Source organism: Eschscholzia californica, unplaced genomic scaffold, assembly GCF_041429995.1.
Source record: "Eschscholzia californica isolate CP2 unplaced genomic scaffold, dmEscCali1.0.p SCAF_2, whole genome shotgun sequence".
NCBI lineage: Eukaryota > Viridiplantae > Streptophyta > Magnoliopsida > Ranunculales > Papaveraceae > Eschscholzia > Eschscholzia californica.
In genome coordinates this window covers 67,192,507-67,207,424 of record NW_028238309.1, presented here as the reverse complement: position 1 = coordinate 67,207,424, position 14,918 = coordinate 67,192,507, and the positions used below count along the sequence as shown (strand labels likewise).

Genomic DNA, 14,918 nt, shown 5'->3' with positions numbered 1-14,918 from the left:
TTTTACACCTAAAAAGTTTATTTACTTTTTTTTTGTTGACATTAAATTTATTTACTTCCTTATCATTATTAACGTAATATATTAAAAGATTTTGTTGATTTGTGTAGTTATCAACACCTTTATACAATTATAATTCATTTTTTTCAAGTAATTAATAGGTATAAATTTTAGAATTATTAATGTGATATATTAAAAGATCTTGTTGATTTGTGTAGTTATCAACACCTTTATACAATTGGAAATATCTTGTATATCGAGTTTCATAACTAATTATGGTTTTGTCAAAATCACAAATTTGTGAAGGGTACATTCTGGTACGTAATTGAAATTCTGTAATCACATTGTTGTTCTTATCAATTACACCTCAGTATTTTAGTACAAAAGTATGAGTAATAAATAATGTATTACTTGAATAATTTAAAAAAGTCTCGAGATTGTGATTTGCAAGAGTTGGATATCGATATCTTAAAGATCATAAAAATAACAAAAGTTAGATTATAGAAGTTCATATGCACCCACAAATTTACTTGAAATTGTAATTTACAAGTATATATTTTTTTCGTGCATTTATTTGTATTTTATTAAACTGAAACATTTTGAATATAAATTGGCAACATTTCCATACTAGTTGCAGATTCTACAAATTGTGAAACTAACGTAGAAAACGTTGTCTCTAGTTTATCTTCGGATCTTTGACTTAAATTGTGTATCTCAATAAAATAAAATCACAGTTTGGTGGAAGATCTAAAGATGTGGAAAAATTCCAAGTAAAACTTTTGAGGTATAATAGTAAAGGATGTCTAAATTTAATTTTTTAATTCCGATAATAATGGTTGTTTGGTAATAAGTAAATCAATAAATTAATCTTATTAAGACAATGAAAACAAAAATTAGTGATAAAAACTAAATTACTTCGTCATCATCCATCACCCATTATATCCCTCTCTTACAAGATTTCTAAACTGCTCTCCCTTTAATGAGCTTTTTTATTACTAATCTCAGATTCGAAAACCCATTTCAGTTCTTTCTCTTTCTCTCTCTCTATCTCTACAGCGATCTTTCTCTGTCTGTTTGGTATAAAAATTTCATCTTTATTTAATTGAGAGAAGAAATTGAAGGAACTAAGAAAGAGAAACAAAAAAGAAGAGGGCTTCTGAGGAGGATGAACACGCCCTCTGTTCTTCATTTTCCTCCTCTTAATCATCTGAATCATCTCAGATCTTAAGAAATTAACTCGATTTCACATCTGGGTATCTCTTAAATCTGTAAGTTTTCTTCTCTACTTTACTCAATTTGTCTATCTTATCTTATTAATTTCTGGGTCAATCAAAATTGAAATTTAAAGTTAGACTTTTTTTTTTTTTTTGTGGGTTGAATCGATTCAGTTCTTATTTTCTTTGATTTGGGGTTTTCAGGATTCTGGTTTATCTCTAGGGTAATTAAATTATGAAGAATCTTATGTTACTGGATTGACCCATTTCGCATCTCACAAGTTTATATCTATCTAGTTTGGATAATTTTTTGGATAAGGTATGTATGCACTTGTGTGTGTCTTATTTGCTTTTAGATTTCGAATTATTTGATCTGATTTATTTGTTCTTTAAGGATTTGATCCTCCTTTTTCAATATCTATTCATGGGTTCAATTGATCTCTTTCTGATTTAGTAATGCCATAGAAATCATCCATGAGATATTAAGTTTTTATATTTTGATTTGGGTATCTGAATTTGTATCTCAATTATGAGAATTTGGGTTGTTGATGACATAATTCAATTTGGGAATGACAGAAAAATGGAATCAGAAAATGGGAAACTCTTTATTGGTGGAATATCATGGGACACTAATGAAGATCGTCTTAAGGAATACTTTATGACATATGGGGAAGTAGTACAAGCTGTAATCATGAAGGATCGAACAACCGGTCGAGCTCGTGGGTTTGGTTTTATTGTTTTCGCTGATCCTTCAGTTGCAGGACGAGTTGTTATGGAGAAGCACATGATAGATGGTAGAACGGTATGTACATTTTTCGTCTTTATTGAACACAATTTTCAGGAATTCTTGACACACTTATAAGAAGATGAGATTTGAAAACGTATAGTAGTCAATGTTTGATCTCATCCGAGTGTAATCCTATGGTTGTTTTCTGTATTCTGAAATGAGTTCTCAATGAAATTTAGGAGTAATGTGTTTTGATTGACATCGAAATGCCTCACTAGTTACGATTTGTCTTAGTTCAAAGGTAATGTATTTGATTAAGCAATGAATTGAGTTATAATAAGATGATATCAGATTGCAAGATGAACTTTTGTTTGTTAAAATCCAAATTTTATTACAGGCACTAGATTAGATTCTCTAATCTAGGGCCTTAATCATATTGAGTTTAATCTTTTTCCTTATATTGAAACACGAAATTTTCAGGTCGAGGCAAAAAAGGCTGTTCCAAGGGACGATCAACAAATAGTGAATAGAAGCAACACTAGCATTCATGGATCACCAGGTCCTACCCGCACAAAAAAGATATTTGTAGGAGGTTTACCATCAACAGTCACAGACAGTGATTTTAAGATATATTTTGAACAATTTGGGACAGTCACAGATGTCGTTGTGATGTATGACCACAATACCCAAAGGCCTAGGGGGTTCGGATTCATTACGTATGATTCAGAGGATGCCGTGGAAAGGGTGTTGCTCAAAACTTTTCATGAATTGAATGGTAAAATGGTCGAGGTGAAACGGGCTGTCCCCAAAGAGCTATCTCCAGGACCTAACCGAGGTGTATTAGGTGGATTTAACTATAATCTTAATAGGGTCGATAACTTCCTTGGTGGCTACAATCAGGGATTTAGCCCAGCCCCGGGTGGTGGAATTGGCATGAGGATGGATAATAGACTTAGTCCGCTCGCTGGTAATAGGAGTGGGTTTTCTCCGTTTGGTCCTTCTGGTTTTGGTATGGGTGTAAACTTCGATCAGGCTGTGAGCCCAAACTATGGACTAGGTTCAAACTTCAACACAAATTTTGCATATGAACGGGGTCTAAGTCCTTATTACGGTGGGACCTCAACTAGATTTGGTGGGTCTCTAGGGTACGGCGGGGGTATTAATGGAATCAATTCTGTTTTGAACTCAACAACCCGGAATATGTGGAGCAATGGGGCGGCCCTTGGTTATTCTACAGGTCCTGCTAGCCCTGGATCTTTCTTGGGTTCGGGAAGTGGAAGTATCGGAGGAGGCCCGTTCGGTGGTAATACAGGTGCAAATTGGAGCTCTTCTCCTCTTTCTGCTCAAGCCCGAGGAAGTGCTTCCAACTATAATATTGGGAACCTTGGTTATGGAAATGGTGATAATAGTTACGGATTGGGAGGGGTAGAATTCGGTAGAAACAGAGGAACTACTATAACTCAACAGTCATATGCGTCATCAAACGGTGTTCCTGATGCAGCATTTGATGATTTCTATAGTGGCGGTTCTATTTACGGGGATCCCACTTGGCGGTCTGCTACTCCTGAGCTAGATGCATCTGATTCATTTGGTTATGGGCTCGGTGGTGCAACTTCTGAGGTTCCTTCTAAAGGCTCTGCTGGTTATGTTGGTGGTTATAATGTTACAAACAGACAAGCAAATAGAGGTAAGTTCCTTTAGCTTCGTTCGATATCTTCATCCATTTAGTACATGCTTCCTTAACACGATTTCATGAATCTCAACAATAAACGTTCTTGTTCCAAAACATGTACCACAAAATGTCGATTTGATATATAGCCACCCGATGAATAACGATCCTTGTATTTTATCTCACAAACCGGAATATATACACACAATGATCTGTAATTGGAACTTGAGTTTGAAATATAAATGCGCCAAACCAATGGAAGTGAAGTCGTAAACTTAGGAACACAATTAAGAGGTTGCATGCAAAAGCGCCATAAAATTCACCCTTCTATTGAAAAATTACTTCATTTTACGTAGAGATTCTTGTTGCGCTATTGGATATACTGCAAATCTTTTTTTTGATAGACTGCGAGTATTGTTTCTTACTAGAACAGATTAATTTACGCACCTGCTAGTTTGATCCATTTATGAGCTTTATGGTCTGATTTGTAGATTTTTAGGCTTTGATCGGTACGTAAAACACTTGCTGTTCAATCGACTGGTTGGGTTTTTCTTGGTAATCATGAATGCGTCGTCCGAACACGCCATTAGTAAACACTAGCTTATCTAGTATTCGTTTCTTTCGTAATTACCATCTATATGAATTCAACTGAACCATCATATTCTATTTATGGATGAACCTATTCTTGAATTCGTTTAAGTTGAAATACAGTCGTATCGATATTATGTTGTTATAGTTAGGGAAAGTTATTGATTCTAGTACTTATAATTTGATATTCTTCTTGGTCCAGGTATTGCTGCCTAGGAAGATTATTGTCGAAAATGAAGTCAGGATATTACTATAGATGGAAAAAAAGTCCGGTGAATAAGGAGAACAACATAAATCTAGACCTCTCCTTCATTGATACATAGAAAAGTTTATCACCTAGAGCTAACCGGATTATGTTATTCGAAGAAGTCAAATCAGTTATCAAGGATTTTGTGTTTTTAAAGGTTTGAGATTTGCTTTTAAGTTAGGTTTTTTTTTCTGTCTTGTGTTTGATTGAGACCAATGTAAAATCAGATTGCGGAATGTTTTCACAAAAGAGTCGTTCTAATGACGTATTGTTCATCTATGAAGATTCAATGCTTCAAAAAGAAAAGAAAAAACTACAACTTAGACTTTTTTTTTTCGTAATTTGTTGTAATGTCGTTAGGCCAGCAAAGTATGCTGGTTTATGTCAGGTAAGTGTTTTTCATTTTCAGCTTCTACTTGTTGATTTTACTAGTGTGAGAACATTTGAAGGGATAACTAAGACATGTAGTCCCTAAGAAATAAGTAACCAAATATTTTCTCATTCATTTTCTATGAGAAAACTTTCTTTCTTTACTTTGCTTGTAAGCTACTCTATTTGTACCAAATGAATGTTGCTATAGTACAGTGTTCTTTGTTTTTGCTTTATTTTTTCTTTGATTCAAGTAGTAAGACTAACTATACTTTAGTTGTTGTTGTTGAGAAGTTCTATCTAATTGTTGGTCACCAAACTCTACTTGTTCAACGTGATACGTACGCTAGATCAATCGAGTTTGATTATCTAAGTTTTTCTATTCTGATGTCGACTTCTATTTAGAGGTGTATCTTCTGGGACACACGTTGGATCAAAAGCTTTGGTTGAACAAACTTCGAAGGATCTCCTTGTATAACGTGGGTCGTGATAGCATAGGAGTTGAGGTGACGATTTGTGTGACCAGTCTATAAATGTGAGTAAAAACTCCACCTCTTGAGTTAGTTTTAGGATCAAGAGTGATCAAATTCATTCAAGGGAGAACCTTACCTATATGGGGGTTAGAGAAATGAAATTTCTGATTTGGGGTCATGTTGATGGTTAGTTTGACAGTAACATCAAGTGTAAAGATGGTGTACTTTATTTGTAGAGGGAGCTTGGGACCCATAATATCAATTGGTCAAAGCCAATGAGAGACCATAAAGGACATATTTCATGACAAGAGTTTGACTGTAATCATCCAAAGTTTAGTAACTTTGGCTCCTTTTTTTTTCAATTCTTTTGACCATTCAATAACATGTACTATGTCATTTTAACATTATAAGGTATAGTTATGGCTCAAGTGGGACACATACAAAATATTCTTTGTACTCATGAAATTATTAGGACCAGTCCTATTTGCCTTTTTATTTGATTGTACTTGCCTTATATAAGTGGGATAATCTATTGATATGGGTATTTAGGTTGTACCTTATAGGTGTTTGTATAGTATATATTGCAGGGGTATTTCCGTGTTGGTTACTTTTAATACTCTATTTTTAGTTTTAGTCTTTTCGGGCTTTTATTGATAGTCATGTATTTTGTGTTCCAAATAAAACAAGATCGAGTACCAATCTTAGTCAAATTTCAGAACAATTAAAGTTAGTATAATTGGTGCACGGCTATTTATATATTCTAGTTTGATGTTTCTTTCTGTTGAAAATATTATAGTTCGATGTTGCTTATTACAAGATTTTGGAAATATGTTTTACATGGTACTTGAGCACAACACCCAGATTTGGTAGTCTCACACTTACCCTGTAGCAACATTTGCATCATATAGCTCTTTATTAGAGACTTGGAAATATTTGTTAGAGAGCCATATCAGAAATTAAAGATAACGTGAATCAAAACCTAGTTTACTCTAATATTGTGGTACTTTTAGATATTTCAAATGCATCATTTTCTTCCCAAAGTTGAGATCGACCTTCTATAATGTGTTATGGTGACAAACTGACAATTTTGATTCTTATTTCTCGACCTTATTTTTGAAAGAAAATCTTGTAATTTTTGAAGTTGTGGGAGCTATCGAGGAATATAACCCTTATCCACCAATATTACTAACATAATTATATGGGAAGTTCTAAAGCAATAAAACTCCACTTTATCCTTATCCAAAAATATCATCGAAGAGATAAATCCTTTATCCGTAAGTACAACTAAGAAATCTCTACAACTAATCCGTAAGAGATAAATCATTTATTAAGAAAAATAAGAATTATATTTGTACTATAAAAGCATTAACAAATTACCAACCCATTTACTTTTCATAAAAAAAAAATACCAGCCCATTTACAACCCTTTCATGCTTGTTATGCTTGTTTTTTTTTGCTGAAACATTTGATGCTTGTTATGTTGAGTGGATGAGATTTTACTGCATAGTTTTGCTCTTGTTTCAATCATGAAAGTCATAGTTACTTTTACATATCTCGATTTGGAAAATATTTATTATTACGGAACAAAACAGCGATGATAAAGGAGAAAAACTTATCGATTGTTTTCGGCCAAAATAAAAAATGAAAAGTCGAAATAACCTAAAAGAAGAGGGAAACGACGAAATAGATTTATGATTTGCCAACATGACCGACCATGATCTATGTGACTAATAGGACAAGGGGCAAGACTGCCGTTTCGGTGAAATGACAATTTTGGCCTTCTTGTATGAGGCAGTCGTGTTTGCGGTTAGCAATGGCGGTATATGTGTATCATCATCAAGAAAACAACGAAAACGAGATATGACCTGCACACATGAAAGCTTATTTTGTGGGGCTAATATGACAAAAGACAAACCTGTAAAATACAATCTTACCTCTTGTCTCATATGAGACGCTAATGTAGGGACTCGCCCTGGCAATACATGTATCATCTCTCGAAAGAATGAGTAAAGTCTGATATTTGACTTTGTTAAAAGTGATTAAACTCAAAATGTGTGAAAATGGATTCATTTTTTATGAGGATCAGGATAGATGTTGTACGTTGGAATTTAAAGATTGAACGTAACTGATTCTGAGACTCTCCCCGTGCACTTCCTGGTACACTCCCCCTAATAGCACAAAGACATTTTAGTATTTTCACAGTGTAACAAAGACTAAAATACTCCTTGTATTAACCACCAAAGCAGTAAAGTTTAGAGAAATTTTAAATGCACTCACCATTTTTGTTATATACACTCCAATCAAATGTAAATTTTTGTTCAACTCAAAGGAGTGCACAATCAAATTAGTGAATTGAACTGAACTGAATGTGAGTCTAATGGGTTGGTAGGTTAACTTTAGTTCAGCAATAAAATTAGTGGGGTTACTTCATTGATTGAGAATGTGAATTTATAGTGAAGTTAGTGGGAATCATCTTGCAACAAAAAAACAAGTTAGTGGGAATCATAGTCCAAGGTTCAATTTGCATCAATCAATTCCAAGTGATCAGGGGCGGCCCTAGGTCGTGGTGGGCCTAAAGCGAAACCGGAAAGTGAGGCCCTTTAAAAAATATAAAAGAAAATTTTATATAATTTTGTTACCTTATTCTTATTAAAAAGGTGTACTTATTGTTAGGTTACATTGTTCGGATTTATGAATAAATTTTTGCAGAAAATTTCGAACAACTTAAAAATAATATTTTATTCAATACAATATAAATTTAATGTCAATTTTAATATGGAATGCATACTAATTTTAAATACTTGTAGAAATTATATATCTTACTTCCACTTTGCTTCTAATAAAAAACGAGAGATCACACTTTAATATGAAATGCATACTAATTTCAAATGCTTGTAGAAATTATATATCTTATTTACCACTTTGTTTCTAATAAAAAAAACGAGAGATCATTACATTACTTTAGTTTGATTGATATAACAACTTTTTAAAATTAGATTGAAAAGAACATGTAAAAAATAACATATAAATAACAAAACTACTTACTAAAAGTAAAACTCAATTTGATTTGTATTGATAATCAAGATTTCAACAAAAAAAACAAGATCGAAAGAATTTATTAAAATAAACAATTAAATAGGATGATAATTAAATAAATGAGTTGTGGTAGAAAAGGAGCAAAATTATGTAGACAATAGAGATTGAACCCATGACCTCTAGGGTTATCTTAGAAAGCTTTGCCAACTGAGCTACATGCATACTTATGATTATATCACGTTCAACTAGTTAATATCCGTTGGTTGGGGGCCCTCCTGTTGTCATCCAGAGCTGGGGGCCCAAAGCCACCGCTTTGGTGGCTTTGGGCCTAGGCCGCCCCTGCAAGTGATCATATACCCATTTGTCTTTCTTATTAATTTTTCTTTTATCACTTGAAAATTAAAAACTTTTAATTCCAACAAACTTGTGAAATTTTGGCCCTCTTACATTTTGTGAAAGCAATCACTTTCGGGAACGCGAAAGAATTTTTCGCGAACACCTACCACCTTCGATATTTTTCTAGTCTTTCTCCCCTCTCGTTCCCCTCCCACCATCGCATCAAATTCGGCACGACTATCAAACCCGACTCCACCACTAACTCCCACCGCCATCACCAACCTCTTCTCTTCTTTTTCTCTCTTCTCTCCTCTCCCTCTTTTCTCCCCTCTCTCCCCTCTTGTTCTCCTCTTTGTTTCACGAAGAGGAGGCTAGAGGCCCTTCGCATGATCCCTTGTTTGGTTTTTTTAACGAAGATTTGGCTGGAATCGGGAGTTTCAGATCGAGATGAAGGGGCCCTCCCATTGTCGGAAACTTAGAGAGAGAGATATGAAGATGAGAAAAGAATCCAACGAAGATGAGGCCCGGGCCCTTTGCTTGATCCTTGGTTGTTGGTGTGGCCGTGAGACGTGAGTAGAATAATATCAAAAAAATTAGGGGAAATCAGATATTCTCACTCAAATGATCTTGTTTCCCCGAAAAATATTTTTGTTTCTCCAAACACCCACTTTAGTTTATAGTTGTTGTCCTTGTTGTAACCGACATATTTTTCGCCTCACTTTGTTTTGGCCACCCTCTAGAGTTGTGGCTATTTTGTATTTTTGCGAATTCGTTCATCAGCTGATTTCTTTATGTTAACTGACACATTTTTTGTTTCCTTTTTTTCAACCAACTATTAAGATTGACATCAAAATACTTGGTGAAACAGAATTTGTGTGATCAAAAAAATACTTTACTATAACAGAAACTTCTACTGTCATTAGTTGTCACCCTAATTGGAAAATAAATCAGCTCATCCCCTGTAATTGTTATAATTGTCTATCTATAATTTACCATTACAAAAATTACCATAACTCAAAACCTACATTTTAATTTAAAAATTTTTGTTTGAAAAAATGACATTAAATTATGAACATTATCCTTGCTTTTGCTTTTTTCAAGGTTAAAATACTGACCATATTAACTGTCAAAGATTAACTTTTGAATAGTTCTAAAGGGGAGTTGATAAAAAAAAAACTAAAAATAGGAATTTGATTTAGAACAGAGAAATAACAACATAAGAGTCCCTAAAAAAAGGGAAACTGTTCAGAAATTACCTAATTTCTCTTGGTTTGTGATAGAATGTCAAAAGGGTATTTGATTCTTCAATCTAAAATTAGATAGATATTCATTAATTATCGGATAAACATTACAATCCACAAAAAAAAACCCCCATTAACTTCCCTATTTATATATAACAAGACCAGCACTAACCACAGAGCCATTCCAACTCTTGGTTGCATGTTTGATATTAGTTAGAGAGAGAGAGAGAAAGAAAGAAAGAAGAGAAACTCAACATCAAAGTTTTGCTAGTGAGAGAGATCAAAGTATTCAAACTAAGTGGGTAAGTTCTAAAGTTGTGTTCTATTTCATTCTACTTAGAAAATCAAAACCCTTTCTTTGTTTTTGAAATCAAAACCCTTTCTTTGTTACTATTTTGATTTCATTGGTTTTGTTATTGATTTCTTTACCCTTTTTCTGAAAAATGTTGATTGATTGAATTTCACGTGATTTTTAAGTTGTGGGTAGTGTTTGTTTTCTGTTGATGGGTAAATAAGTTTGAAGAGTAAACTTAACAAACATACCTAGAAAGAAACAGGATAAACCAACTTAATCATATATTTATATATGTCAGATTTAGATTCCTAAAGTGTACCCAAGTTTGATTCTTTTTTGTTAATAATAAGGGTTCTTGGCTTTCATTGATATATTCAAAATTTTGAGAATCTTCTATTGTTCATTTTTCGCCTTTCCACCCATCTAATAGTTAATAATAACAATAGTAATATATGTTCAATTAACTGTCGGCCAACAACGTCGATAATCTAATCCATGTTTCGCGTACGGGTTTGTGGATTTTTTTATCATTCGCCGTTTCGCTTGTATTTGAATGTTCTTACTGGATAACTAACATTAGTAAATAATGCAGGTAGTTCTACTGATTGAAGTATATAGATACTGAAAGTTAGGTCTTCTGATTCATCGTAACAATGGTGGAGGGTGGCGTGGCCAAAGCCAATAAGGCTGAATTTATGGAATGCTTTAAGATGTCATGGAGACAACCTTATATTTTACGTCTTGCTCTTTCTGCCGGTATTGGAGGATTTCTATTTGGCTATGACACAGGTAAGTTAAAGATTTTTCAGCTTGGGCTTTTAGTCTTTTCGTTTTATCGGTTTTTGGCTAATACGTTTCTTTGTCTAATGTGATCGTTGACGCTAATTCTACTTTCTTGCAGGAGTTATCTCGGGTGCACTTCTATACATTCGAGATGATTTTACAGCGGTTGATAAGAGTACGTTTTTGCAAGAAGCTATTGTTGCAATGGCAGTAGTAGGAGCCATATTTGGTGCAGCAATTGGTGGTTGGATGAACGACGCTCTGGGACGAAAGAAATCGATTTTAATAGCCGATTTCTTATTCTTTGTTGGTGCAGCAATCATGGCTATTGGTATATGGCCTTGGTTGATTATCGTCGGAAGGATATTTGTCGGTTTTGGAGTCGGAATGGCTTCCATGACAGCTCCACTTTATATATCTGAAGCTTCTCCTGCTAGAATTAGAGGTGCACTAGTTAGTACAAATGGTTTGCTTATTACAGGAGGCCAATTCTTGTCGTACCTCATCAATTTAGCTTTCACACGGGTAATGTCCGATATCAATATTAGCCTATATTTCTACATAGACGTTTTAATATCGATTAGCTTATAAATGGAACTTCTTGTTGCAGGTAAAAGGAACTTGGCGATGGATGCTCGGAATTGCAGGTCTTCCAGCTGCAATTCAGTTTATACTAATGTTGTCGCTTCCCGAATCTCCTAGGTGGCTATACAGAAAGGTATTGGCTAGTTTTGATATTTGTCATAGCTGAGTTTATTAGTCGGTACCATTTGATACAGTATCGAGTTTTGGGTTGTTTTAGGCCTCTCTCACCTCAAGAGGCGAAGCTTTTCTCTCAGTTATGAATTGACCGCCTACGCTTATGACTAATGTCGGAATATCTCAACAATTTCCCTCTCACGTTGAGTTTTAACTTCGATAAACTATTGGGTTGAGACTTGTTTTTTTCTGGGGTCTGCTACCAGTGTTGGGTAGTCTTGGTCCTCTGTCACTTCAAAGCTAGCTCCAGAGGCAAGGCTTTCCCCCAATTATGAACTTACCAACTTTTCCTTTCCATGGCCGACATAACATAAAGGACCAAGCAATAAGTGAATTTTATTTATTGGCACACCCCATATTTGAGTACGATTATGAACCTATTCTCGGTCTTGTCTAAATTCGTTGTTTTCCTTATGAAACAGGGCAAGCATGTGGAAGCTGTTGAAATCTTAAGAAAAATTTACCCTGATCATGAAGTTGAGGGTGAGATTGATGCTTTAAAGAAGTCCATTGAAGATGAAATTGCCGAAGAAGGTTCAATTGGTGGTGATAGCTTCTTCGCTAAGGTACAAAGTGCGTGGAATACTCCAATAGTTCGAAGAGGACTTGTTATCGGTATTGGTTGTCAAGTAGCCCAACAGTTCGTTGGTATCAACACTGTTATGTATTACAGCCCGACTATAATACAATTAGCCGGTATTGCTTCAAACCAAGCAGCCATAGCACTTTCTCTTGGAACCTCTGGTCTAAATGCTATAGGTAGTATTATTAGCATTGCATTTGTCGATAGATTTGGAAGGAGGAGAATGATGATTGTCAGTATGATTTTCATCATAGCATTTCTTTTCGGATTAACCGTTGTGTTTAAAGTAGCTTCCGAAAATTCTCCGCTCGTGACTGGCTTGGAAACAAACCATTTTGGGAACAATACTTGCCCTGCATACTTGACAGCACCTAACGTCGGATCGTGGGATTGCGTTAAATGCTTGCAAGCTTCTGCTGGTTGTGGATTTTGCGCGAATAAAGCCGACTTGGTAAGTACACATTCTTGAACTAATTTTACGTCTATCTCAATACTAACCACATTGTCAACTATTTAGAAACCATCACAGACACTCGCCTCATTTTTCTCATGACACAACTCGGCCTAGACCAGCCCTGGATTGCCTTAACGGCTAAACCAGCCCTTGATTTCCCTAGACCGGCCAAATTACCTTTGACCTCCCCGGGCATCTCAACTGACTAGCCGAGGAGCTGGTTCGTTCCAAATGACTAAGCCAATATGGAGGACACAATGCTATATTCTAACCCACTTTTGGAAGGTTTGTATAGGACTAAGTGCAACACGCACAACCCTTCTTTGCGACTCTCGTCATGAACTCTAAACCCTAGACCAACTTCTCATAAGACTAGGTGAGGAGTTGGTCGTTACAAATGAGTAAGCCAATATGGAGGACATGATGCTATTTTCTAACCTACATTTGGAAAGTCTTCCTAACTGCATAGGACTAAGTGCAACACGAATGATCCTTACTTGCGACTGTCAACAAGAACTCTAAACCCTGAACCCTTTCAGATGTTCGTAGATTCTTCTTTATCAAGTTAAGTTAGGTCAACGTTTCCTTCGAATTTGTTTTCTAAATGTTTTTTTTTTAATTATTATTTTGAAACAGCATAACCCTGGAGCCTGTCTAATTTCGAATCCAGCGGGAGGACTAGCATGTAAAGGCGAAAAACGAACATGGTACACGAAAGGATGTCCAAGTGGATGGTACGCGTATTTGGCAATTGTAATGTTAATTCTTTACATCATTGCTTATTCACCCGGTATGGGTACCGTCCCATGGATCGTCAACTCGGAAATTTACCCATTACGATATAGAGGAGTTTGTGGAGGATTAGCTGCAGTTTCTAACTGGACGTCGAACTTTATCGTGAGCATGTCGTTTTTAAGCTTAACAAAGGCCTTGGGTTCTTCATATACATTTATGCTTTTCGGGCTCATTTCTTGTGTGTCTCTAGTGTTCATCGTTTTATTGGTACCTGAAACCAAAGGATTGCAGTTCGAAGAAGTTGAAAAGATGTTAGCAGAAAAAGGGTGGATTGTTTGGAGGAAGAAGAGAAGTCAAGAGACTGTTAAATCTGCGACTTGAATTAACCATTGAAACTTCTGCAATTTGAGCTCTTTCAAGAACTCTACCTTACCACTTGTCTTTTTCTTTTTTTCTACTAGAACACGAACTTCATAACTAATGTTATGATTTATTCATTTATTGTTTGTTTCTTGAATTTTATGAAGTAATTGTGTTGGGTAGTGATTTATAAATCTTAGTTTCATGTTGGAAAGAGTTTGAAAATGTTTCTGGCATAGTCTTTCCCATTTCTTCAGCAACTTTTTTATATTATTCGTGACATACTGATCTTTTCATTTTGTTGCAAACACCAGTACTGAGCTTATAATATCATTTCATTAGTCTACATCAACTAAGTTTCTATGGTCCGATGGAGACCCCCGCGATTACTATATTCTTGCTTCTTTTCTTGATTCAATTCAGACTTCAAACTCCCTTGGTCAGATCCAATTCGAAAATGAAAAAAATGATCGTTGACTAGCGAAATGACTTGTAACTTCTTCTAGCATTACTCTTCAAAAAGAGAGATGTTAGACGTACCAACTTATAAACGCTAGCGGGTTGGGCGGAAACCAACCAAACCCGAAAGGAGAGAGTGTAAGTGTCACTAATGTGCACTTGTGTGTATAGACATCTTTAACACGAGGGGTGGCTGGGACATTGTAAGCCTCTCTATCTTGAATTTTAAGCAGTACTAGATATCTTGAGAAGATAAGGGTATAAAGAAAGAAAGAAGGGCGAAAGAAAGAATAGGGTCAATTAAACGATTACATCAAACAAATTGATCTTTAAAGTCATACCTCAATAATTAAGTACTTATTTTAGGTACACGGCCTATGGTGGATGGGTGAGAGATTGGTTGGCATCTGCAAAGATTTGAGAAATCTCCAAAGGGCAAAAAAAGAAGAGTTAATTCCTATATGGCCCCCTACTTTGTGACCAGCTTCCTTTATGGCCCCCTTTTTTTCGTAAATTCAAATATGGCCCCCTTTTTTGAGGTAAATGTCCTGAATACCCTTCTTATCAATATTTTTTCAACATATAAAAAAAAA

General features: G+C 35.1%; 2 protein-coding genes across 4 annotated transcripts; both read left to right on the top strand.

The window, feature by feature from the left end:
* Positions 1-670: 670 nt before the first annotated feature.
* LOC147560586 (heterogeneous nuclear ribonucleoprotein 1-like) lies at positions 671-5,047 on the top strand. 2 transcript variants are annotated; one of them, XM_086664392.1, is made up of 5 exons: positions 671-1,265; positions 1,416-1,530; positions 1,788-2,013; positions 2,419-3,625; positions 4,398-5,047. In XM_086664392.1, exons 3-5 carry the CDS (start codon positions 1,792-1,794, stop codon positions 4,409-4,411), a joined length of 1,443 nt encoding a protein of 480 aa, XP_086520518.1. In that variant the 5' UTR covers positions 671-1,265; positions 1,416-1,530; positions 1,788-1,791; the 3' UTR covers positions 4,412-5,047. The 2 variants fall into 2 exon arrangements, with proteins under 2 accessions (XP_086520518.1, XP_086520519.1); XM_086664393.1 differs by lacking the exon at positions 1,416-1,530 and having other exon boundaries at positions 873-1,265.
* A 4,537-nt stretch (positions 5,048-9,584) lies between these two features.
* Positions 9,585-14,091, top strand: LOC147560585 (inositol transporter 4-like). 2 transcript variants are annotated; one of them, XM_086664390.1, is made up of 6 exons: positions 9,585-10,203; positions 10,789-10,981; positions 11,094-11,500; positions 11,586-11,693; positions 12,157-12,768; positions 13,408-14,091. In XM_086664390.1, the coding sequence occupies exons 2-6, from the start codon at positions 10,846-10,848 to the stop codon at positions 13,885-13,887; spliced, it is 1,743 nt and encodes a 580-aa protein (XP_086520516.1). In that variant the 5' UTR covers positions 9,585-10,203; positions 10,789-10,845; the 3' UTR covers positions 13,888-14,091. The 2 variants fall into 2 exon arrangements, with proteins under 2 accessions (XP_086520516.1, XP_086520515.1); XM_086664389.1 differs by having other exon boundaries at positions 9,803-10,199; positions 10,785-10,981.
* Positions 14,092-14,918: the final 827 nt, after the last annotated feature.